Here is a 27,526-nt window from a genome sequence, read left to right on the forward strand (position 1 = left end):
TTTACAAAAAAGACAGTGGGCAGGGTTTGGCCCGGGGTATAATTTGCTGCTTGTGCTAGGGTAAGATTAGCCAAAGTCTCCTGATAGCAGGAAGGTGACTAGAGTTTTTCAAAGAGTCAGACTGTGGACTTTGCTGAGGTGCACTATGTAATATTTCAAGAAAGGAAGTACAAGGGCAGGAAAATAGTGAGTTTTCAGGGTGTTTGGTGAGCTCTGCCACAATATTTGTTGAATAAATGAATGAATGACTGATATTCAACTCTTATTGCACATACATAAGCATTTCACTGAGAAAATACTAATGTTTTGTCTGGATTAGTCCCAACCTGTTTGACCTTGACCACAGCTTCCTTGATAGTGAAATGAGGATTCCATCAGTCTTAATTATCCATGGCTAAAGTCAACAAATTATCCAAAACTTCCATCTAGTGAATCATTTTAACTCTTCCATTGCTAAAACTTTTACCAGAGTTGTGATTCAAGGTAATTGAGTTGAGATATGCTCTCAGTTTTCTAGCTGTATGTAGGTTAATGCGGCATTCCTGTGGGGAAACCAATAAAGGGTACAGTGGCTAGGAGCAAAAGGCCCCTTGATAATCAGCCCTTGGATAATTTAGAGTTGACTGTATCATGCAAGTTCACCTCTCCATAGAGGGAAGATGAGGATCACGTGTATGCTTTGGATTCCTGTGTTAGTGTTCCAATTATTGTAAACTGGCTATGTGAAAATGCTAATAATACCTTTTATTTTATTAAATTTTTTAGACTTTATGAAATTTATTTACATTGATTATTTTATTTAATTTGGTCTTCATATAACTCTGGGAAATAGCATATTAGATATTGAATTTAAAGAGCTGAAGTTCAAACAGGGTTAAATGGCTTTTTCTTTTTTTTTTTTTTTTTGAGGCGGAGTCTCGCTCTGTCACCCAGACTGGAGTGCAGTGGCCAGATCTCAGCTCACTGCAAGCTCCGCCTCCCGGGTTTACGCCATTCTCCTGCCTCAGCCTCCCGAGTAGCTGGGACTACAGGCGCCCGCCACCTCGCCCGGCTAGTTTTTGTATTTTTAGTAGAGACGGGGTTTCACCGTGTTAGCCAGGATGGTCTCGATCTCCTGACCTCGTGATCTGCCCGTCTCGGCCTCCCAAAGTGCTGGGATTACAGGCTTGAGCCACCACACCCGGCCGGCTTTTTCAAGGTCACATGGCTTCTAAGTACTTGAGCCAAGACTAGTACTGAGGTCTTCTGACTCCTAATCCAAAATTCTTTTTAATGTAAGTTGCCTTTTAGCATATTCCTACAAAATGTCCCTAGATTGTATCAGAATAATAATGCCTATTAATATACTACTTCCAGATACCCCAATGACAGGACATACACTCTTTTCCTGCTAAAAGTTACTTTTTCAAGTCCACATTTTTGGGGATACTCGATGAGTTCTTCCCTAACCCTGAGAATCTGTGGTTCTATAAATGTGGATGGCCCAGTAGGGGTAAAATCCTAGCTTTTTTTTTACAATTCTTGCCATCATGAGGCGAGTTGCTTCTCTTTGGGGGTACCAGAGGGCTCCATCCAGTCAGGCACTGTTTCCCAAGCATGTGTTTCATGTGCTGGGGCAGGCTTACCACTGGATCCCATCCATGTCTTGGCAGCCAGTGGGCCCAGTGGAATACTCATGATTGGGAACACGGTGATACTGCATTCACTTGGATTTCCACTCTCCTTTCTCACAGCTGCATACAGAATTGTGGGTGTAGCTTACCTCTGGGCCTGGAGAACTGCTCTTCTGGCCCTGCCTTCCCTTTTCTCTGGAGAAGGGGAGCTCCCGTGTCTTGGTGGTTACCACAGCATTGACCCTGCTCTGGCCACACGTGTGCATTCATCTTCCAACTCTGTGCTGCCTTTCCCCCAACAGAGACAGCCTCTGGCCCTTGGTATAGTTTGTGACATCACAGGCATTACTATGGTAACAGATGTGTTATAAACACAGGATAATAGCTTTGCTTTTGCTTTCCCCATCCCCCGCCCCCATGCAGTGAAGGGAATCACCATGATCCTTAAATAATAATCACAGACTTTTTTACAGACTCTAGGAAATGAACAGAATAAGGCTTTGACATATAGGCAAGCCATGAAGAAAACTGTTATAAGAATATTAGAAAATAATAAAAAGTATTCAACACTTTCTTTTTGTGCAAACATGTCTTTATTCTTTCAGTCTGAACAAATGTAAAAACCTCCTTTGCTAATTTAAAAAATCACATCATGAACATAATCTGAAGTGGCAAAAAATATATCAGAGAGAATTTTGAAAGTTAACTTAGGTTAATTAAACTGTAACTTTGCTGTAATTCATCTCATGTTAGAGACTTTAGTATGGGTTCAACCCTTTGAGACTTCATTCGAAGGTGATCATGTAAGCCCTGTAAAGGGCTTATACATGGATTGTAAGAACTGTGCTGTAGTGAGTCTTCATGAAGATATTTGGCCTTCTCTGATTTTAATTGAGCATTAAATTTGGTCCCCTCCAAGTTTGATGATTGAGGTAAAGCACTCAGAAGGGATTTTGAATACACATCTTTGTCAAAGGCCTTATAATGGTCTTCACTGCTTTACAAGTGTAGTAGCCCTTGGCTGCATTGACTGGCCATCAGTTTTCTGGATGGTAGGGCAGGTTTGGGTCTCCCCACCTTGTCAACTTCTGGTCAAAGTAGTCAGGGTAGACCCTGGCCCAGCTGAGACTCAAACCAGGACTTTTTCCCCTCTAGTTTCGGGTTTGCTCCATGACAACATTTTGCTCCCAAGAATTTTTTTTTAAATTAATAAAACTTTCAGTGTGATTGTTTTTGTTCACGAGGAAAAATGAAATGAAGCAACTTTTTCTAGTGAGAGCTTTCCTGCTGCAGAAAACACTGTATACCTAGAAAACCACATTTTAGATCTGAGTCTTTTGACAGGTTTTCCCAGAGGCTTGCAACTTGCGTATTCCAAGTCCGGAATCCCTGTAAATCTCTGAATACTTTAAAATGAAATGAAATGTGAAAAAAAGAGGGAATATACTTCTCTTTATGTATTTATGTGGCAGTCTTCAATGAAATGTCTTTTACCTCAAATGATAAGTGCCCTTATTCTTATTTCTTACCATGTTCGCACATTTGAAGTAAAAGGAAGAGCCTGTCCACACGGCCCACACAGGTTTGTGTGGAGTAAGATAAGATCAATCCCCTAAAACCAGCTTGATTTCTTGTGTGCAGAAATGTCTTGTCTTTCTTTGAAAACAATAACCATTTCCTGTCCTCCAGGATGGTTTGCTTTTCAGTTAGTTTTCCAAATTTGAGTTCCATTATAGTCAGGGAAATATGATATATTTTTTCAGACAAATCTTGAAATTCCTAAGGGGTTATAAGAACTGGGCTCTAAGGAACCATTAGCTTAACGGAGAATATGGAAACAGTCACGTGATCTGCTAACCTCTATGTAAATAGCTGAGTAACCCACAGTTAATAAGCATGTTACTTTTTGGCTTTTATACTCTGACATGGAGTTGTACTTGCAGGGAAATGGGAATGAGAATGTGGTTTGCATTATGGTCATTATTTATTTTATCTGTTATTCAATATTCTTGGGGCTTGCATATGATGATGTGTTCCAAATAGCCATTGAGAAAACAGGATTTAATCAAAATTGCTTTGGACTTTATTTGTCCAACGTTTAAAATATGATTATTAAATAAAATTACCTAGAGTTAATGGGATTGGGATGACTTACTATTTATGAACCAGTTGCAATTCTCAAAAAAGAAAGAAAGAAAGAAAAAGAGTTCACTGAACCCTCAGTTTTCCCAGTCACTTAGGATAAGGACAGGAGGAATTAATGATGAATGGCAGAAATATGAGTACTTAATAATGTAATGATATAATCTCATCATAGCTAATAGTTTCTGAGCATGTATTATGCGTTGTGCTAATAGATTTATATCATTTAATTTTCACAACTCTATGTGGATGCTATTATTAACCTTGTTTTACAGATGAGAAAACTGAGGCCCAGAAAAGTTGAGCAACTTGCCTGAGGTTACACAGATACTGAGTGGCAGAGCTGATATTTGAACCTATACATTATGTCTCCTTAGCCTATATCCTTAACCACTGGATTATCCAAAACACTATGCCAGTATTTCAGTCAGTTAAGTATTTACTGAATGTTCCTTACATTGTACTAGACAATACAGATGTATGTCATCATCCTTGACTACCAAGAACTTAATAGTACTGTTGGCATATGATCAAAACATCATTCTAGTTTGACCTTGGAATGTATAATATAATTTTAGTTGCATATGGAGGGTCGATGGTAAGACTACAAGGGTAATTAAAGTGGAGTAGCAAAAAGTCTATAGGCAGATAATCAATAACTGTTATATTTATACAGTTGAGGGGAAATGGCACCTGAAACTTAATATAGGCTAGAAGATAGTAATTTAAAATTCAAAGTGATAAAAAAAGATCCAAAATGAAACCTGAAAATATTAGCTACTATGATATAGGTCCTGGTTTATTGTTCTCTTTACGGTTAAGGGTTCTTGAAAATGTATAAGGCATATTTTAGTGTGTTCTGTCATTTTTAATGCCAGATGAAATGTATAATTTGAATGGTAGCATGATGTGGTGAAGACTGCCAGAGCAAGAACCAAGAGACCTGGGTTACTAATGCCAGCTCTGCCATTTATCGGCCTTGTAATCTTGAATAAGGTAGTTTCTCTAAGCGTTAGTTTCCTTGTCTGCAAAGTGATGTGGTTAGCTTAGGTCATGTGTTACTTCCCTATATTTATAAAATCCTTATTTTGTGACTTGTATGGTTAGTTGCTCTCCTGATTTTATGATTTGAGAGGGTATGTTTTAATATGCTTTAATATGTACTTGTTAATTGAACAGATATAGAGCAAACTGCGTATATGTATAGTTATAGCAGCCAGAAGTCTGATGAAAGATTTATGCTGCTTAGGACCACTTTTAATGATTGTTACTTTTTACTTTGAACAAATAGTGAATGAAATAATAAGATTTAACATTTTTTAAGATAACAAGTGCTAGAAAATATGAAATGTGAGTAAATAAAAGGGTTCATATGCTATTAGAACTAATCATTTTGATGTTATGCATAGTGATTACTAGAATAATTCCGAGTTTCTTTGACAGAGACATCACATTAGTTTAACTTACCAAAAGAGACAGAAGAAATAGAAAACTGGAGTAGTCCTATATCTATTAAAGAAATAAAATAATTGAATCTTTTCTACAAAGAATATTCCAGACATAGATGGCTTCAATGGTAAATTCTATGAAACATTTAAGAAAAACAACAACAACAACAAAACCAAAACAACAACAACAAAAAAGAAATTGGAGAAACTTTTTCAGAGAATAGGAGAAGAAATAAATGCTTAGACTTATTTTATGATCTCAGCATAACATTGATCACATTACATGCCAAGGGCATTGTAAGTAGGGAAAACAATAATTTAATGTAATTTTATTACATTTAAATTGAAAACCTCTGGCGGGGCGTGGTGGCTCTCACCTGTAATCCTAGCACTTTGGGAGGCCAAGGTGGGGGGATCACTTGAACTCAGGAGTTTGAGACTGGCCTGGGCAACATGGCAAAATCCTGTCTCTACTAAAAATACAAAAATAAGCTAGGCATGGTGGTACATACCTGTAGTCCCAGCTACTTGGGAGGCTGAGGCATGAGAATTGCTTGAACCTGGGAGGTGGAGGTTGTAGTAAGCCAAGATTACAACATTGCACTCCAGCCTGTGTGACAGCGAGACTCTGTCTCAAAAAAAAAGGAAAACTTCTGTTCATCATGAACATTGATGCAAAAATGCTGAGCAAAATTATAGCAGACCAAAGCCAATGATATATACAAAATGTTAATACATATGACTATTTAGATTTTTTTTTTCTAGGAATGCAAGGTTGGTTTGAATTTTAAAAATCAGTCAATATAATTAACAAAGTAAAACCTCTGTTAAAGTAAAACCATTAACAGAATAAAGTAATAGCTGCAGCAGCAATTTTGATAAAATTTAGCACTATAAATGATTAAAAAACCTTTTGGCAAAGGAGGAATAGAATGGAACTTCCTTAATCTGTCCAAAGGTATCCACAGAACACTCCACAGCCAATATTATACTTAATAGTGAAGTATTGAAAACTTTCCTTTTGATACCAAGAATGAGATTAAGATGACCATTATTGGCCAGGCACAGTGGTTCATGCCTGTAATACTAGTACTTTAGGAGGCCGAGGCGGGCAGATCACTTGATGACAGGAGTTCGAGAACAGCCCAGCCTTCAGGGCAAAACCCAGTCTGTACTAAAAGTACAAAAATTAGTAGGGTGTGGTGGTGTGCTCCTGTAATCCCGACTACTCCGGAGGGTGAGGTGAGAGAATTACTGGAACCCAGGAGGCAGAGGTTGCAGTGAGTAGAGGTTGTGGTGAGCTGGGATTGCACTATTGTACTCCAGCCTGGGCAACAGAGTGAGACTCTGTCTCAGGAAAAAAAAAAAGAAAAAAGAAAAGAAAGACCAGTATCTCCCACTTCTATTCAATTTTGTACTGGTATTAACAGACAATTATTTAATAAGGAAATAAAAAGAAGTAGGAAACTCAAGATTTGTAAGATGGAAATTCTATTTTGTATAGACCTCCCTACAGTCAATCTGCAGGTTAACTATTATAATTCACGACTCAATTTATCAAAGTCTCTAAACACTGTCAATATCTGCAAATCAATTATATCTCTATATTCCAGCCATAAAAATTTCAAAAATGAACCTTAAAATGTAATTTAAAATGGTATTAGACACATCAAATACCCAGGAAAATAATCTCACAAAATATGTATAAGATTGTTACACAGAGAATCATAAACATTGCTGAGAGAAATTAAAGAAGACCTAAATGAATAGAGGGACATGCCATGTTTATCGATTAGAGACTAAATATTGTAAAGAGGAAGATTCCTCCCAAATTGGATCTATATATTTAAATCTAATTCTGATAAAAATCCTGCGTAAAATTTTGTGGAAATTAAAAAGTTGTTTTTAAAAATGTATATGGAGATGCACAGGAGCAAGAATAGTTCAATCTTGAAGAAAAAAATAAAATTGGAAGACTTATACTCTTAGATATCAAGATTTATTATCAGGACAGAATAATTATGATAGTAGGCAAGGATGCAAGGATATGTGTATAAACAATTACAGCAAGAGTCCAGAAACAAATCTAAATTGATACTTGACTATGATAAATATATTAGTTAGCTCAGGCTGACATAAAATACCATAGACTGGGTAGCTTAAACAACCAAAATTATTTTCTCACAGTTCTGGGGACTGGAAATCAAGATCAGAGTACCAGCAGGGTCAATGTCTGGTGAAGGCTGTCTCCTTGGAGTGTAGATCACTGCCTTATTACTACGTCCTCATGTGGTGAAGGGGGAGAGAGAGAGAGAGCAGGCTCTCTGCTGTCTCTTCTCATAAGGGCACTAATCCCACTGGACAAGGGCCCCATCCTCATGATCTCATTTAACACTAATTATCTTCCAAAGGCATCATCTCCAATTGCCATCATATTGGTGGTTAGAGCTTCAACATGTGAATTTGGGGGACACACAAACATTCAGTCTATAATGACAAAGATGACATGGTAGAGCAGTGGAGAAAGGATGGTCTTTTCAATAAATATGTTTATGGAAAAAAATGTATGTTGATTCTCTACTTCACGTCATTCATGAAAAGTTCTACATGAATTGTTGATCTAAATGTGACAGGTAAAACAATAGAGCTTCTAGGGAATACCTGGGGGAATATATTTATGATCTTGAATACACCAATATTTCTTAAACTACATACATAAAGCACTAACCATAATGGAAAAAGTTAATTAAATATAATAAAATTAAGAATGTTTGTTGATTTTAAAAAATCTTTCCGGTTGCTTGGTGGATATAATGTGTGTTATTCCAGTGATGGATACACTAAAGGCCTTGACTTCACCACAGTGCAATGTATCAATGTTGTTAAATTGTACTCATATCCCATGAATTTATACAAATAAAAAAAGAAAAAAAATCTTTCAAAAGAATGAAAAAGCAAATCACTGAGTACCAGATGTTAGTAATGCATTTCCCTATAAAAGACGCATATTGACGATGTATAAAGAACCTCTGTAAATAAAAATAAAACAGCTCAATAGAAAAATGGGCAAAAAATGTAAACAGGCCCTTCATCAAAGAAAATATCCAAGTTATCAATAAACATGAAAAGTTTTTCAATCTCATTACTCATTAGGGACATCAGATTTGAAATCATAGTGAGACCCCAGTAAACACATGAGAATGGCACAAATGAAGAAGATTGACAATACCAAGTTTGAAAAGGATATGGAACAACTGGTACTCTCATGCATAGCTGCTGAGAGAGTAAATACATATAACCACTATTGAAGGCTGATTGGCAATATCTAGGAATGCTGAACATACACATATGCAATAATTTATACAATTAAGTATTCTTGAAAATGTATAAGGCAATAATTCTGTCTTAGGTATGTTCTCAACACAAATGTGTACATATGTGAGCCAAAGGCACATAAAATAATCTTCATAACATTTATTCATAATAGGTAAAAACTGGGAACAACCCAAATGTTCACCAGCAATCATTAACATACACTTGGGATTCCTTAGATGGGCTTAGGTGGGTATGTGTAGGTCCTGAAGTTGACTGTGAAATTGTGTATATATCATATGTGCACAATTTAGGAAAGGCTGGTATTTTTTTTTTTTCCTCAAAAAGATCCTTGTCTCAAAAAACGCTAAGAATTCCTGCCTGCATACGAGATCTAGATTTCCATCGTTTTTAAGAAAATTTTAAACTCCTCCTAATTTAAGCAACTAAGCCCTAGAATGTAATTTAACTTTTTAATCCTATATTTAGTCTGTACATAGCTTTCTCAAATCATGTAGAATATTTAAAATCTCATCATTCCTTATTAAGGAATTATCACCAAGTGAAATATAAATGTATCATGGTGAAGCCTAAAAATTAAGTTACAGGCATAAGGCATAAATATACCCCTCTGTGGTCTACTTTAGAGCTGCATTTGATATGGTGTAAAGTGGAGAGTAATTAGGGGACACTGAATGAGTGACAAAAGTAGAATATACAATATCTCTATACCAGTGGTTCTTATCAGGGGGTGACTTGGCCCCCAGGGGACATTTGGTGATATTGAGAGACGTTTTTGGTTGTCACAGCTGGGAGAAGGGGTACTAATGGCATCTAGTGGGTAGAGGCCAGATATGGTGCTAAATGTCTTGCAATGTACGGGACAGCCTACACAAATTATCCAGCTGAAAATATGAACAATGCTGTGCTTTAGAAACCAGGCTCCACAGTGATGACAGGTCTGTGTGTGGGACACCTCTTGTGTTCCTCTTCAAATCCTCTTGACCCCACGTGTTACTCCCATGATTGCTGTAACACTTTGACCGGCTTGGGCTTGTGCATTCTGAAAGTTACTTGCCTTGCACCTGTGGCATATGTCTCTCGCTTCCTGCTCTGGGACTTCTCTGACATAGCAGCATGGGCATCCCATGTGGATCCTTTTGGCGTTCGCTTACACATTTGCAAACCGGCAGTGTAGGGGATTAACATACTATATCATCAGGGCATGAGAGTTGAATAGAGTTTTCCTTCTTTTGTCCCCTGGGTCGATAGTTATGAAATGTTTTCATGAACTCCAAAGAATTACCTCTGCAATTGAACACCAGTCTTCGTTAGCAGTGGCCGACTCAATAGCACATCCTTCTGCTGGCTCTTTCTTCTCCCTAGGTTCATTTCTCTTGTCCCTCACTCCTACTTCCTGGCATCACATGCCCAATAAAGCACCTACATGCAAGTCTTTGACTCAAATTCTGTTTTCTGGGAAACCCAGGATAAAATACCATGTATATGGAAGTCCACAGTGAAAGACCAGAAATTAATGGAAGAAAATATAAAAAAGTTAAAATTTTATGAGTATTTGTCTTTTTCCCTTTAAAGTCCAGCATTAACATATAATGAAAGAGTAAAAAGAGAGCACCAGATTCTCAGTGGCACAATAATGGAGCACTCAGAAAGGGCCATTTCTAAAATTGTCCTGTCTGCCAAAGAATTTTCTAAGCCTCTTATGATGGGGTAAGGAAAAACAGTGGTGGCTACACAGAAAGAGAAGAAACAAAGAAACTAAGTCAGAAGTTCGAGTGAAAGAGGAAAGAAAAAAGAATATCCTTTGCCTCAACTCCTTTAAATGGATTGTGTTATTGTGAGAGCTTTAGAATGCTAGAATTTTACTTAGAAGAAACCTAGAATATCATTTAATTAAATGTTCTCTTTTACGGAAGAGGAAATGAGGTCTAGAGAGGTTAAATGACCTTCTCAAGGTCACTCTGTTGCCTTAATGGCAGAACCAGGACCAGAACTCACTTCTGAAATAGGGACACAATCTAATCATGGATTCTGAATCATGTACTTCTGTGATTCTAGAACTTCTCTTGACATTCTCTAAACTCTTTCTGGAGTTATGACCTAGCTAGGATAATACTTTCAGGATACCCTGAAATGTCAGCTGTGCCTTTCCTTTCTTGTTAGAGGGTGGCCATGTTTCTAGCATTTCTTGTTATTCTAGGGACAGTCCCAGTGCTGACTTCTCAAAGTTCCTGTTAAATGGAGAAAACTTAATTGATTAACTTGACCAAGGAGAGTGGTAATAATGATCCCATTCTGTTTTAGGGCTTTTCACTGGTGTTTCCCTCTAAGACAACTTTGTTCTCAAAGGCAGTGCCCTTGGCTTCCTCCCACTATTCCCCCACTGGGTATCCAACATCCAAGGTGCACCTAGTAAGGATGCTTTTCTTCTCCTTGTGCTGAGGCCCCAGGTCAAATATTTTATTCTAGTGAGCAAGACAGATATGCTCCTGTCTTACCTGGCTCACAGTCTGGTGGAAGAGATAGACGTTAAAACACACACACAAACAAAAACAAAAACAAAAAACAACTCAATGAAGTCTGATAATTACCAAGTCCAGAGTGCTGTGGGATCTGACCAGGTTTGGGGTCAGGGAAGGTCTCCCTAGGATGAGGTTTAAGATAAGGTACAAAGGACTGAATTCATCAGTAGGACTAAACTGGCAAAGGAATTTAGGGTTGTGAGGGAGGAAGCAGCTCATGTAAACGCTGAGTGGAGGGAGGACCTCAAGGAAGTGAAAGAAGCCAGAATCCAGAAAGCAGGTGAGAGGCTGATGTGGTCTTAGAAGCCATGGAGGCCATGCCAGGAGTGCCACTTTCTTCTTGAGGGCAGTGGATGCCACTGAAGGGTTTTGAGCAGGTGAGAGCAGTGGTCATATTTGTGTTTCAGAAAAATTTTCTAGATGCAGAATGGAGAGAAGGAACTACATGACAGTGAGTTCGGAGGCTGCTTGTAGTATGGGCAAGAGATATTGGTGGCTTCACTGGGATTGAGAGCAACAAATTCCATGAAGATAAGGCACCTAGAACAGTGCTTCACATATAAGTAGACTTGATAAGCATTCATCGAATGAATGAATGATTGGGTGTAGTATGAAAACTTTTTTTTTTTTTTTTTTGCGGCAAGGTCTCATTTTGGAGTCGAGTGGTGCCATCACGGCTCACCACAGCCTTGACCTCCCTGAGCTCAGGTGATCCACCCACCTCTGCCTCTTCAGTATCTGGGACTATAGGCATGCACCATCATGCCCAGCTAATTTTTGTATTTTTTGTAGAGATGGTGTTTCGCTATATGTTGCCCAGGCTGGTCTCAAACTCCTGGGCCCAAGCAGTCCACATGCCTTGGCCCCACAAAGTGCTGGGATTACAAGCATGAGCCACCACACCCAGCTATTTAAAAATGTTTAGGAGGATCTGGTGATTAATCAGAATGTGGGCCGGGCGCGGTGGCTCAAGCCTGTAATCCCAGCACTTTGGGAGGCCGAGACGGGTGGATCGCGAGGTCAGGAGATCGAGACCATCCTGGCTAACACGGCGAAACCCTGTCTCTACTAAAAAAATAGAAAAAACTAGCCGGGCGAGGTGGCGGGCGCCTGTAGTCCCAGCTACTCGGGAGGCTGAGGCAGGAGAATGGCGTAAACCCGGGAGGCGGAGCTTGCAGTGAGCTGAGATCCGGCCACTGCACTCCAGCCTGGGCGACTGCGAGACTCCTTCTCAAAAAAAAAAAAATTAGAATGTGGCAGGTGAGAGGGAGGGAAGAGGCAGGAAAGATGCTGGGTTTCTGCCATCAGGTAACTGGGTAGATAATAGGGCCAGGAACTGAGGTGGGAAACACAGTGAAGGGGACTGGAAATGGAGAGGGATGTGTATGCAGCTGTGGACTTGACTTACTAAGATGTCTGGGAGGCAGTTGGACATAGTAGCTCACGAAAGATAATTGTGTTGATTTGGGAAATGTCATATTATGGATGGTAACTGGAGTCACAAGAATACATAGTGCAGCTCAAGAGGGATACGTTAAGAGAAGAGAGTGCACTGAAGGATTTCTTGTTAGTGTTGCTCTCTACTTTTCCTATAGCAGGAGTATTTTGGCATGCTGTGTCTCATTACATTCCAGAATAGGGATTGGCATGGGGCCCCTTCAGAGAGTCCCTCAACCAATCTTTGCTCTAAGAAATCTAAATAAATATTTAAAGGTGGGAAGAGTGAAGAGTGAAGTAAATTATTTTGTTGAAATGTTCTAGTAGGTTCATCTTGGTTCTTTTAACACATTTAGTTGAGTGCAGTTCTGCATACCCTTCAGCCTACTGAACTTGACTTTCTGGATGTGACTGCAATTCAGGGCACCGAGGGAAGAAAAGGGGCTGAGGAGGAGAACAAGCAGTGCTGTCTGTGAGTGCTTAGTCCCTCCCAGGTGTCCCCTTGACACCCAGTCTCTAGCCTGTCAATTTGCCTCCCCTAGGAGGTGGCCCCACGTGGCCTGCTGCTTGGCAGGACTGGCTGGAGCACCGAGGAGGCACTTGGCTTGCTCTTCTGTCACGATGGGCTGCTTGTGCTCCCCTCCAGTGGAAATGCTAACGCCCTCCCTTCTACAGTCACCAAGACATCTGGCTCCTGTGACCTCTCATGGTGATGGAGCCCTGGGAACAGGACAGGCTTGTCCTTGACGATTTTCTCCTGCACGTTGACATTTTACACTAGGGGCAGCCATGGGAGGCTCCTTGAGGCCTTGTTAGTGTCCATGCATGTCTTGTTAGTCAGTGTATTTCCAGCCCCTCATACAGTGCCTGGCATGAAATTGAGTAAAGAAATGAATCGTCTGTCTACCTCTGGGGAGATTTGTCAACCACTGTGGGACCCATTAAGTGTAATTATTGGGACAGTCAGATCTCAGAAGGGGAAATGAGCCCTTCAGTTAAAGAGCAGATGACAGAAATGCTTTTCTTGTTTTGAGGTCCTGTATAAAGCAGCTTGATCTTTTAGTCTTTATATGCTGCCACCACTTTTGTATCTCTTTGAAGATGGTGCCCCTCTAGGCAGGGCAAGGCCTCAGAATTGGTTTTCTATGAGTGGTGGGTTTACTGGAGCACACTTTTTGATCTGACTCCCTTGTTCCTCGTCACAGCATTCATTTGTGAACTAGATGCTGAGTAGACTTCAGCCATCTAGGAGAGAGAAGTTTAGCGGACAGCAAATCCATGATTGCAGCATCTTTGTCCCAGAACATCTTAAATTGCTCAGAGGTTCAGATTGAGGGCCCAGGGATGGGGATACGATTTTACTTGAGCATCCTGTCTATGGCAGCCACCCAGTGAACATGAGCTATTCGGTCTGTATTACTCTCTCTTTGTCTTGTTGTTGATTTCTCCCATTTTCTCTGTAGGGCTTTATAGGAAAAGGATTGCCTTCTCTGTATTTGATGCGAGTAACAGACACCATGGGACTTTGTGGACCATGGGTGTCTTTAATCAATCTGAACGTGCATATTGAGGACTAGTAGGTGTTGGTCAGCGTGCCCAGTACTGGCCACATGGCTGCAGGCCTTGTCTTTCTGCCCAGTGCAGGCAAAGGAGGCTCCTGGCAACTGAGGATATAATTGTGGGCAAAAGACAAGAAACCTTCCTGATAATTAATGACCCACATGGAAATGCTCATGCCTCAGTGCTGATGTAGGGCAGTGGAGCAGCACATTCCAGGAAGCTTCCTCAGATGTCCAGTCTTGGGAATTCTCTGTGAAAAGACATGTCCACTGTTAAATTTGTGAAATATGGCTCCCTCTGTCTCCTTTTCAAAGATTCTTAATTGTACGTTAGTGGAACCAGAATGTCCTGCTGTAAAAAGCCTGTTGTTTAACTTTGTGTAGCCTGCTGTTTTCCATTCATATTTAATCATGGAAGTCTTTTTTAAAAATCACATCCACGTAAGTACCCTATGGGCTTAGTGTTCTGTGGAATGTGCTTTGGTAAGTGTTGCATACAGGACTCTGGGTTTTCCTTACTCTAAAGCTCTACCTTTTTCCTTTCCTATTCCAGTTTCTTAGGGTGAGTACATAGGAAAGACAGACTCCACAGTGAACACTGAGAAGCAGAGGCGAGGTTATCAAAAAAACTTAGAAGAAGAAGCTGCTTCACTGGCAAGTCAGTGAAATTATGGGGAAATACTCAAATTAATGTCAGGGAGCTGGAGGCACATGTGCTTAGTAGTGTCATATTAAATAATCCAAGTTCAGCATGGTATTCAAGAGATAATTACAATTTTGTGACTTTATGAGTCTCTCCTTTTGCTCTCCTTCTTTATTGGAGTACGGGAGAATAAATGAGGAAGGGACATTGACTGTAAAGCAACTTCATTTTGTTTGAATTTGACTCTGGAGTCAACTTCCCCAAGAATGCTGTGGACTTTTCCCTGGCCTGCTTTGACTAGAAACATGGGAAGATGAATACTATGAAATTTCAGTTATTTCAGGGTTGGCAACATTTCTACATTTTGATAATTGATTTCATCTCATTCTTAAATCTGTCCTCTTCATTTCCACTGTCACCCTATAGGTTTAGGACTTCATCCCTTTTCCTCTGCAGCCATTTATTCATCTGTCCATTTATTCCTTCATGTAGCGTGAGCGCTGCTCTGTGCAAGGCACTGAACACACAAGACAGAATGAGACATGGACCCTGCTCTCACTTTGCTTACTGAGGCGTCTAGATGTGGAACTGGATTCTAGTCTCTCCAAATTCTGATCCGTCCTGTTACTCCTGTTGGAATAACATTTCTTAACACATCTCTGATCCTGTCATGTTTTCCCCCGCCCCCAGACGGAGTTTCGCTCTTGTTGCCTGGGCTGGAGTGCAATGGCACCATCTTGGCTCACTGCAACCTCCACCTCCCAGGTTCAAGCGATTCTTCTGCCTCAGCCTCCCAAGTAGCTGGGATTACAGGCAACTGCCACTGTGTCTGGCTAATTTTTTTTTTGTATTTTTAGTAGAGACAGGGTTTTACCACATTGGCCAGGCTGTTCTCGAACTCCTGACCTCAAGTGATCCACCCACTTCATCCTCCCAAAGTGCTGGGATTAAGGTGTGAGCCACCGTGCCCGGTCTGTCATGTTCTGTTGAGAAACATTTGGGAGCTTCCTATTACCTGTGGAATAAAGACGAGCTGCTTCCCTCCCGCTATGGCAAAATGACATCCATGAGACTCCTTGTTCAGGCCCTATCAGCTCCTGTCTAATCTACTTTTCCCTTCACACAAGCTTGGTCAACTGGATGACTGCAGGATTCTTGCCCACTTCAAGCCTGTCTGCCACTCTCTGGCTCCTGCAGTTCCTCTGTCCTTTCTCTCCTCTTTAACTCTCCCACCTTCCAAATCCTTCAAGACCCAACCCAAATGCTGTGCTCTCTGGAATGGCTCTCACAACTGTCCAAAACTCTCTCTTACTGCATTCTGCCTGTCATAAGATGAGCCACACACTTCAGGTCCTATCCAGCTCACATGTAAACACGTAATTCTTTCTGGAATCACATCCTTTGTATCTATATCTGTGTCTATGTCAGTCTTCATAATATGAATATAAATAATTTAAACTTGGGTAGAATGTTCCATTAGAAAATTGAAAATTAATTTTAAAGTCTGTCATTTTTCTGTAATTTTGTGTAATACATGCTCATTCCTTTTACTTATTGGAACCAATTTTTAATTTATGCATAGAATATTTAGATTTTACTTTGGGGTTAAATACTACTATGTTTAGAAAGGAGTGGACTATTTAAATTCTTGAAATAACTTCAAATCTATTTTCCAAAGAAAATTAGGGATAATTTTAGATACTACAAAGACTCATGTAATATTATGGACCTTTATCATTTAATTGCCTTATCCGTTTAAGGAGAACTAAATTCAATAAAATTTTATTATTTCAGACACCACTCTTTGGGAATTCTTGATAGTTCAGTTACCAAAGTGGCAGACATTTTTAGTTGTTGCTCTGATACTTTTTAAATGAGCAAACTTCTCAGGCACTTAGGAAGATCCACCCATGTGTGGATAGTTAATGTAATAATTACAAAGAATTCCCATCTATTAATTACAGAATATCTGGCAGTGCAGTGATATATTTGGCAACATCTTGTCAACTATTAATTCAAGTTAAGTACTTTTTTAAAAGAATAGCTGTAAGTGAGGCTTTTATTAATTTTAATGGCTTTACTCTTAAATAATCTAAGTTAGTGAAATTTAACCAATTACTGGGTTCTTTGTATTCAAGGATAGTGGTTCTACAGATGTCATCCACAGGAGGGGATGTGATTGAAGAGACTAGTGCCTGGTCACTGGGCCTCTCCAGATTGCATACAGCTGACACCTACCCTTTTCTTGTGGTTCTAATTGCCACTCGTTCTAAGGAAGGCTCATTTACATATAGAATGTGCATATTTAATCTTATTTGATCCTCACCGAAGCTATAGTTAGGGTGGGCATTACCAGTCCTTGATCGACTTACTCTTGTCACACACAACTAGAAGGGGCAATATTAGTATTTTCAGCAAAGTCCTCTGTCTTCATCTCTGTGCGTCACCACACTGTCTTTCAAATAGTAGCAACTTAGATTTGCAAATCAATGTGCATCTACTACCTCATTTGCTTATAAAAAGTCACCCCCTTGAGATTGTCCTAAGTGGATCTGCCTGTTGCTTTTCTTTTCTGGTAATCCTTGGCTATATGCCATTGTCTACTGTGTTTCATATTCATACTTAAAAGGCACTCTGAACGTATTTGACATATTCTACAGTGTCATCACCCTTTCCACGTCGCCTTCCTTTGGCTGCCCTCAGGTTGCTCTAGCTCTTTCCAAGGCTAGAGATTAGCTAAGTAATATGTCCCAACTCTCCCATCTTTGCCTCTCTACCTTTCTCATTGGAACCCTATCCTCAGCCCTTCTTTCCAATCCTTGTAAAAACATATTCTTCAGAAAGAATCATTCATTTCAAAGCATAAATCATTATTTACAAGTATATATTGAGCCTCCTTGCTTTCAGGGAATTTGTGTTTTAATGGCTCATAAGAAACATTTAACCAAAGAAATGACCTTCTAGTGGCAGAATTTAATCTTAGTGAGCAGCTGAAGGATAATTTTTTGAAGCTAGGATATTCTTATTGGCACCCTTGAAATTACAGAGGTAGGGGGTCTCCCATTTCAACACATGGAAAGCCGGTCGTATCCATGTCCTGCTGTGATCCCTACTCCTTAGAAAAGAAAAGGCTGGCAAGAGTATTGCTTGCCTGTGGGTAGAATAACTGCTTCTTGAGATCCACATATTATTGGGCCTGTCTTATCATTTAATGTTTAAGTAGCACTTGCTGGTGCAAGTTATACAGAGTGTTTGCAGCAATTCCATGTCTCACAGTCATAAAGAAGTAAAGGCTTGCGCTGTGGGCCTTTAACTTGTTTTTTAAAAATCAATAAACAAATACTGATTAACACTTCAGCTGTCTCCTCCAAGACATTTTGACCTTTTTGATTTCATTTTCTTTGTGTATTGTTGTGTTACTGAGCAATGTGCTGTGTAAGTTGCAAAATCTGTGACAGCTTTTAGTCCTTTTTGTGGAGAGAGGTCTGTGAGGATGGTTTATAATCTTACTGCTTAGAAAAGCCGTGGTCTCTAAGGTGTAGTGGTCAAGAGCTTGGGCTCTGGAATCAGATGGCCTGGTCCTCAGTAAGGCTCTAATATGTATTCATTGTGTGATTAGGAGCAAATTACTTAACATATAAACTCACTTTCCCCATTTGCACAATGGAGATTAATGTTAGTACCTGCCTGGTTGGTGGTCGTTGTGAAAAATATTAAATAACGTTGAAATGAGCCATGCACTGTGTGGGCACCTACTAAGTACTGTTAACAATCATTATGTTCTTTGTGGTTTAGTGGTCCCAGTTTTCTCTGGGTCTCCTTGTATGTTCACTCCTAGAACACAGGGGATTGTACAGAAGCTCCTGGTGGGCTCTATAGAAACTTTAACTTAGATTGCCTTAAAGTCTTTGGAATTGAATTATTTCAAAAAGGAATTTCTTTCTTCACAGAAGCTATAGAGAAAGCAAACTTTAGTTTCTTGTCTGTTTTCCAGGCCTTTACTTTATTCTGTTCTTAAATATAGCTGCTGCAACAAGTAGATTGACACAGTGCAGCCCAGCCATGGGCCATTTCATGTCATTTCATGGCATGGGGAACACACAGGAGTCTCCTCAGGCTGCTTTGTAACTTCTCTCAAATATAATCCAGGTCTTTCATTGATTATCTGGATGTGTGCATTCTAGGAACTGTTGGAGGAGATAGATGTCCCAGCAAATACTTTTGGAATTTCCCCTCAGTCTTGGACTCCCATGAAAGTTACAAAGGGGTGGTAAATCTACAGTTTAATTGCCTGGAGTCCATTAATGCCCTACTGATTTTCTTTGGGTGCTGGTCAGGTAAGTTAGTATACATGTTTATAGCCAATTTAAATGCCCCAAGAAGATCGCTGACCAATGGCCATCCTTATTTTTGAAAGTCACCAGATAAGGCAATTTCTCAAACAACTTCAGCAGGGCATTCCGGAAATGGCTTGATCTCATACTTCTCTGTACTGTGATAGATAAATACAATTTTGATTTTATCTTGGAGTAGTTAATTTGAATTTCTGGGATGTAAAGTAGAAAAATGTTCTATAGCTCTTTAAACATTAGATTGGAAAGAAAATGCCTTAAACATTCTGTTTAATTAAATTCTAAAGAGGTGGTACAAATTTTTCATGATTAATTGAAATATGCATATTTTGACTGATACGTATTTATATGATATTGTATGAAAATTTTATTATGTTATACAAAGCGTTCTCTGTGGGAATGTGATTTAATGCTGTAAACATTTCACATTTGTCAGTGCATTGTTTATTATAAAAATGCACAGGCTGATGGCTGTAAGATAATGTAATGTAAAAATCTGTTACATGAATCTTCTCTGAGGTAATCTCAAGTCTCTAATGGCACAGACCGTTAGCCAAAATGTAAGATAGGTAATTAGGTTTTCCCTAGCTTGAAGAAATATTTTTTTAAATAGAAAAAAATTTAAAGCAGATCACGTTAGAAAAGTTAAAGTGCTGAAACCTTCTATTTTGCCATTGTAAAGCCTGCATTTCATTTCCATGTTTCAGGTAGAAAGAGATGCAGATGTTGAGGTGGACTGCTCCCTTTGGCTTTAACCACTTGAGAAGTGTTCACTTTTCTAGGGGTGTAGTCATAAGATAGGGACACCATCTCATGTCTGGTGACAGAGTTTTGAACTATAGTTTGACTGACAATATTAATTTAGATAATCACAGTTCTTTATTAGTTTCTAAAATGTATTACTAATATAAATGACTTTTATTAATCTAGAATGCCTGAAATATCGGAAAATGTTTTTAAAATTTTTTGAATAACCCAATTATCAGACTGTTCTTTGGATCATTAGCTGCTGATAACAGTTTAATACTAGAAAAGGAGAAATCTAATGGGCTTTTTCCAAAGCATATACCTTTATGAAATAGAGTTGCATGAAAAACTGCTGGGAACGTCGACTTATTTAACAAGGCAGATGCTAACCATCATTCTAGAAGTCTTTCCAGCTGCCAGATATAAAAGTGCACAATTTATTTGGTCTCATCTCATATTGTTGCTTTGTAGTAAGAATGATTTGTAAGAAATAATCTGTTTTAAAATTCTACCTTTTTGTTCATTTATTTGTTAGGTCCATTGTAAGAAAGTATTCTTGCCTCCCTTTAAAAAATGACAAGTGGGTCTGTCTGGTGATGATGGACTGAAGCTTGAGAAAGACCCCGGAGCTGCCCTTTGGCCTCAAGCATCATTCCTCCAGGCCAGGCCCAAGCTGCACGCTAAGCGCCTGGCCTTATGAATAGCTTTGCACTCTGTTCTTTCTTATGTCAGTGTTGGTCCATTATAGCTGAAGATCTAGGACTTAAATAATTTTATGCTTTGTTTCCCAAATCAGATTATTTAAAGGAAGAAATAATGAGGGGGATCTAATGCATGTTCTAAAATGGCTCCTTGGGAAGTGGGGTCTCCTCTTTAAACTGTGAGGCCAGGTGATTTCCCGCATAAATTTTTTTTCCTTACAGATTTCACCAGAATCAAGCTTACTGCCAGTGGATCATTTATGAGAATTCTGCTGTATCTTCTTTTTCAGGAATTTAAGATTTTAAAGCATCTTATCAATTGAGAAAAATAGAAACTATTAGTTGCTATCTAGTTTAGTAAAGACAGGTGATTATTTTAAAATATATGCTCTTTCTAATCTAAGAAAACTCCTCCATACACTAAGGTAAATTATAAAACTTTGCTAATTTTTCATACCATGTAAAATGTTCATATGTAGAGAGATGCCATGTTAGAGACCATGTAAAATATAAATAAAAGCTTACTTTTATTTATTTTTAAATTTTTTTTGTTAAGGATATTCCTGAAATATCAAAAAGCTTGCTTTGAACAGAGCAAATTATTAAATATAGTAATTGTTTGATATTTGAATTTGTATTATGCCATTTAAAGAAAGTTATCAAAAATGTTTGACATCAAAGGTCATTTTTTATACTATCTCATTTGATAACAATAGATCACAATATGTAATTTGTGAAATACAAAAAGGTCATTAGAATGGCAATATTTATTCCATTGAGGTAAATAAAACGCTGCACATAGTTCTGAGTGGTGATGCTCAGGGGGAAAAAAAGCCGTATCACTGCACTACAAATTAGTTTGCTTCTAATTTTGCAGGCTGATGACCACACTGCCTCAAACCAAATCTTTTCCCTGGAAATGAAATGATTGCATGACAGACTCTATGAACCCTGAATATGTCAACACTCGTGGACCAGGCCTTGCTTAGCAATTAGTCTTTGGGGGATTTTATCCAGAAATCAGACAACACTATACTAGTGCTTGGTGGGGATTTTGTGATTACCATTCATGTATGGAGCATGAGTGTGGGATAATAATAATAATAAAAATTCCATAAAGGAAGAGAGATGTGGCAGTGAGTCTCACACACACACACACACACACTGTCAATTGGTAGGACAGAGAAAACTCAAGATGTAGCAAAAGCTGTTAAGAGGCAACAAGGAAGTATTACCTAGGTGTCTACTTAAAGTTTCCTTTTATTCATCCCTACCCACCCCTCAGAGAGGCCAGTTTCTCCCAGACCTGAATATCACCATCATAATTTTTGTCATAACTTCTGACTACCCGCACTGTGATTTACTGAATATATTTTACTAATTGACTCACTTTAAAATCCTTTCTTTGTTTTAAGCAGTAGTATTTGTGATATCAAGGGCTCATTATGCTAGTTAAATTTGTTTTCTTCTCATACAAAGGAAAAGAAATACAATTTACATAGTGGAAATGTTTGCCAACCACCTAAATTCATTCTGAAGAACCCCATGACATGACATGACATGAGAGGCCGGGAGGACCACCAATCTGGCTGAGAATGATCTGACATTTCCATTACCATCCCTCCATCCAGGGCCCATGAACCACATCACATGGAGGAGAATTTCAATCAGGCCTGCATCTCCCTTAGGACACCAGCGCCGGAAGGCTGCATTGTCAGAGTCTGTTCAGCGAGCCAGGCTTGGCCCTTTCCATTGCCAGAATCTGGCCGCGCACATCTTTCCTTTTTTGACTAAGAGCATTGCTTGGGAATTATTACATTGCAAGAGTAAACAATAGCACATATCATTTAACAGTAATAGGGAACATGCCATGGTTGAACCTGGCGCCTGGTCAAGGTTCACATGAGGGTGTTCCATTTGTAAGTTAGCACCCTACAAATTGTCCCACCCAGTGCAGATCCTGCAGGCTTTCACAGGACCTTTGAAGAAACAGGTTATTTTACAAGCTTCATTATTACTGGGGCTGGTTTAACTAGGCAGATGAAGCTTTTTTTTTTTTTTTTTAACTAGGCTAGGAAGCCCTAGGAGCCCTTGTGGCTCTGCCATCATGCTCTAGTTTTTAAGTAAATGTCTTTTGGAAACTTAGGAGCCAAAAAAAGAGAAAGAGAGAGAGAAAGAAAAAGCACTTCTCCAAGGTCCAGAAACTAAAATCAGGCCTGGGTAGCTCTGTCAGGTTCAGGGTGTGTCTAAATTTGAAGGGATGTTTGCTTCTGATATGAACATTTTTCTTATACTTTTATTATAGAAGATGATGTGTCAAATGTACAAATAATGTGTGCCTGGTGCCAGAAAGTGGGAATCAAGCGCTATTCCCTGAGTATGGGAAGTGAGGTGAAAAGCTTCTGCAGCGAGAAGTGCTTTGCGGCCTGCCGACGAGCCTACTTCAAGAGAAATAAGGTAAGAGCACCGGAGAGAGAGGCGGCCCCCCGCAGGCCTCACCAGCCCACACGCGCATGTGCCACGTAGCTTCTAGCGGAAAACACTGCGCACCTTTTACTTTTATATTTTTATTCTTTCTGTTTTGTTGATTCCCCTTTTGTGTCATGCTTAACCTTTTGGAATAAGGAATCCCCTTCTAATGTGTTTCTCTTGGCTTAGTGTTTGTGTTCTGAGAGGGTGAATGAATCTGATGAGGACACCGTGATCACAGCTGGTATCCTCATGGCCAGTGTCTTTCCAGCAGTAGAGTGCAGACTGCACTCTGAGTCCATGAAAGATAAGTGGTAGATATTCCTTATAAAAGCCAAGTAATTAGCCACAAAAGCATGGCCAGAAAGTTTTAGCCCACTTAGTTTAATTCTTGTACCCAGTGGAAATACTGCTATTGCTCTTTTCAAAATCTGGCCCACGAGTTCTTGTCAAGAAAAATGTTAAGTCTCTCTTGACATCTTACGTTAAAACTGATTGATATTGAGAAAAAAATGAAATCATGTATACATGAAACAACATTGCTCACACAGCCAAGCATTTGTGAGAAGCATGGTGGGTAAACACAGGAACAGCCATCATTAGAATTTTTTTTTGTTTTGTTTTAAAGACATCCCAGGTCTGAAAATGTCCTTTTTGAATAGTGTTAGCCACCATGGATGGGAAATGGAATGCATGGTATTTTTACGATCACACACACATGCACACAACTATTTTCTGAATCCTTAAAGAACTGCTGTAGCCTTTGCCACCAACTACTGAGGTGACTTGCTAGTCCTCAATTATTTTCCATTGATAAGTAAAGCTTCCTTAATTCAAAAAATCTTTACTAAAATTGTCCACATTTTGTTGTTTCCATTTCTATAATACAAGATCCAAATCTGTTCTTTCTTGAAGCAAACAATTATTATTTTTCTAAAAGTGTGATATTTGCAATCCCGAAATGCTAATTATGGGCTCACTGCATTGCAAGAAGCACTGTTGCAGCAAATTATCTCCTGCAAATTTGGGTCACATTCATTCTGCCAAAAAACATAATGCCGAAAGAATTAGGCTGCAGAATTCAGCGGGGTGGAATTTTAGTAGCAGTCTCTAAGAGTTAGGCTCATAATCTTCACTGGAACAGAGAGGCAAGTAAGGAAATTGTTTGGAATTCTTCTGGGACTGTCAGCAGTCAAGTTCACTTTCCCCTGGGGGGAGCCAGTGAATCTGGGGAGGAGGGTGGGAAGAAAATGGGAGACACGTTTTGTTTTAATATAGGGGGATTAAAATGATCTCCGAGACCCTGGGGCTCCCGTTTTGAATGCTGAGCACTGGAGTAACAACCCCAGCAGTGGGCCCAGTGCTTTCTTCTTCAAAGCCCTACTTACCACAACAAAATACTTTGCATTCCATCGCAGAAGATGGCTATAGAACAGGGCTTTTTGTCTTTCTATAATTCTGAAGGTTATAGGTCCGAATCTTGATGGGCTGCCTGTAGGGACTAAAATCAAGCAAGATGGATTTGTCACAATCCTGGTGATATATACTATATTTTGCAGACTATTTTATAGTGAGCCTTTGAAGAAAGGCACCTGATTCCATTTGGAAAAACACTCCAGAATACCATATCTATATCTGTGTTGTTTGCATCATTATAAAGTTTAAGGTCAAACTGAATTTAAGCTTTCATAGTGTACATTTTTGAAAAACGGATAACTGGGAGCCAGAATAGGAGTTAGCATTTGGAATACTTACAGCAGGTAAAGTCAGCAGTGGGAGGAAGCCCATCACATTTCACTTTCTACCAAGAGTTACTGGGGTATGTCTTTGAACATCTTGCTAAACCTGGAAGTTGCAGTGGTTTGGTGTTTAGCCAGTGACTTTGCCAGCTGATCTCAGTTGTCTATTAGTGTACAAACAATTCCTGCCTTCTCTGTAGTCTTCATCCTTCCTTATATGTCCCAAAGTTCTGACATGCTATGCCTTCTTGTGTGTTTTTTCTTCCCAAATAGAGAAATAAACTAGTCATATCACTTGCTGGCTTTTTTTTTTTTTTTTTAAATTTTAAAGAGTGTTATCTCTGTTACAATATTATATTGTATTACAATAAACATGTACAGCTGCTGCATTTCTGTTAACTGATAGGATTTTGTGGTCATTTTATTTAGGGCTTGGGTTTCCTAATGGATTGTATTAGATACCAGTCTCCATCCTGCCATTTCTAAGAACTGCTTGTAATAAGCCCCTGGGTGTTCCGTACTGAAGACAATAGCAAATAGCTACTTCTCTTCTTGTATCATTTAACAAAGTCCTTAGTCCTTGTTAATTAATTATGGACTTTCTTAATCTTAGAAAAAGGGCAAAATTCTTCCCATTCCTACATAACAGATTTTTTTTCTGGCTAAATTCTACCTTTTTTAAGTATTGAGAAGTGAATAGGAAACAGAGTGAATAATGTGTGTGTGCAGAACAGAATTTTGCCTTAGGTATAGTGTAGACTTAAAAAAAACATAAAATTAACTGTGCTGTAAATTATGCTTTATAATGACAGCCCGCTTCTTGCTGGATAGCATGCTGGGATCTAAAAATGGTCTCCAAGTTGAACCCAAATTGCATGCATAACTTTACAAAGAAAAATCCTAGTAGAAAAGGTAGCTAATTAGGAGCAGTATTCAGCTGACCTCTGTTTTGTGTCTGAGCAACACCTGCATTTGTGAATGTAAATTGGACAGCTGTGCTTGTGGTCTCTGTGCGTTTCTCTTCACACACGCTTGGGTGGAGAGTCAGGAATTGATTTGCTGCTAAAAACACGGACAAAAATAACCCAACTCTCAAAATGATGGCCCACTGAAAATGGGCTCTTTAAATTTCATTTGGCTGTCAGTTCTTCATTTCTCTTTGGGTTTCTCTGTCTGTTTAATGGGGTGGGTTGAAAGTGTCACATACATGTCTCACAGATTGTCACTATGCAATAAGGTGGGATGGATTGAAGCCAGGTTAACCTATATAGTATGTAGGTTATATTTTTAACTGAATTTAAATTTTTATTTGAAGAGTTGTCTGGATTGCTACAAATATTAGGCTTTCTTCAAAATACTTCTGCTCAACACTGCCAGGAGAGGACCATGAATCACAGCTGTATTCACTTAAGGACTCTAACTACTAGTTTACACATTTCAGAATGCTGGCTTAAGAAATGGATAGTGTTAATTCATAATATATTTTGTAGGATCCTTATCCCTGAAGGCTTATTTGCTGGCTTAAAATTTTTGAAACAGTGGGTAAGAAAAATACTTGTGTAGTCTGTGGGCAATGTATGACGATGGGATGTAAATCTCATTATTTCATGTATTAGAGACTTTTCAGGGAACTAATAGCTCACTCTTTTCCCACCCCGTTTTTGGACCTGAGAGCATTTCTGTCCTTGTGATTCACCTAGGAACTGGAAAGTTGCAGAGACTCCTTAGTGATTTTGCACTCTTGTAGAAACATTTAGTTCAATTTGCTAACACCAGTTTTACTTTGCATAGTAATACACACTTAAAAATTCTCTTCCCTAAGGGAGTAATGTCTTGTAACCATTATCCCTCTAAAAAGGAGTAACAAACAAGACCACAAATGTTAGTCACTTCCAAATGGCCTGTGTTTGATCTCTTTCCTTTTACATGGGAAATATCTTATTGTCCAAACTAATATCCAAAAATCAGGAAGGAAATCAAAAGTCAAGACAAATGGCCACTGCAGGCAATGTAAAGGATGATTGTTTACTTTTCTTGTTCAGATCTCAAGTTTTTAGTGTTCTTTATTGGATTAGGAATGTTGATAATTTACAAGTAAACACAAATTCCTAAGAGCACCAAAGTTTTGCTTCCTTGTTTTAGTTTTTCTTATAATTTGAAAGGCCGGGTGCCATGGCTCATGCCTGTAATCCCAGCACTTTGGGAGGTGGAGGTAGCAGGATTGTTTGAGCCCAGGAGTTTAAGACCAGCCTAGGCAATAGAGTGAGACCCTGTCTACAAAACATGCAAAAATTAGCTGGGTGTGATGGTGCTCACCTGTAGTCCCAGTTACTCAGGAGGCTGAGGTGGGAGGATTGCTTAGCCCAGGAGGCTGGGGCTGCAGTGAGCCATGACTGGTCCATTGTACTCCTGCCTGGGCAACAAAGCAAGACCCTATCTCAAAAAAAAAAAAAAAAGATCGAAATACTTCTTCAATAGCATAATATTGTTGTTCCCCAGCAGTCCATAGTGAGAAGAAACCAATGTGGCTCAGAGATGAGGACAAGGATGCATTAAAAAGAAAAAGATGATATAGACAGAAGCAACATTTGCAAATGATGCCATTAAGATTTCCTAACAATCATTATAATAATAACATAAATATTCAAGGAGGAGAATATTGTATTATTAGCACTTCTTTTACTTTCAAACTATATTCTTGGTTGTACAGTGATCTTTTCTTAGAAGAGATTTCTTTTGAAAGAACCCATCTCTAATTAGCATGTATCATCATGTTATTTGGAGTCTATTTTATTTAGACATAGTCTATTTGTCTTTTTAT

General features: G+C 39.0%; 1 protein-coding gene across 3 annotated transcripts in view; it reads left to right on the forward strand.

Moving 5' to 3' along the window:
• Window positions 1–27,526, forward strand: part of SOBP (sine oculis binding protein homolog) — a 173,102-nt gene that overhangs the window by 19,981 nt on the left and 125,595 nt on the right. For all 3 annotated transcript variants that reach the window (XM_033234759.1, XM_033234762.1, XM_033234760.1), the window contains exon 4: window positions 22,803–22,954. In XM_033234759.1, the coding sequence (XP_033090650.1) occupies window positions 22,803–22,954 (152 nt within the window). The remainder of the gene's footprint in view (window positions 1–22,802; window positions 22,955–27,526) is intronic.

This window comes from Trachypithecus francoisi, unplaced genomic scaffold (genome assembly GCF_009764315.1).
Source record: "Trachypithecus francoisi isolate TF-2019V2 unplaced genomic scaffold, Tfra_2.0 Lachesis_group15, whole genome shotgun sequence".
Taxonomy (NCBI): Eukaryota; Metazoa; Chordata; class Mammalia; order Primates; family Cercopithecidae; genus Trachypithecus; species Trachypithecus francoisi.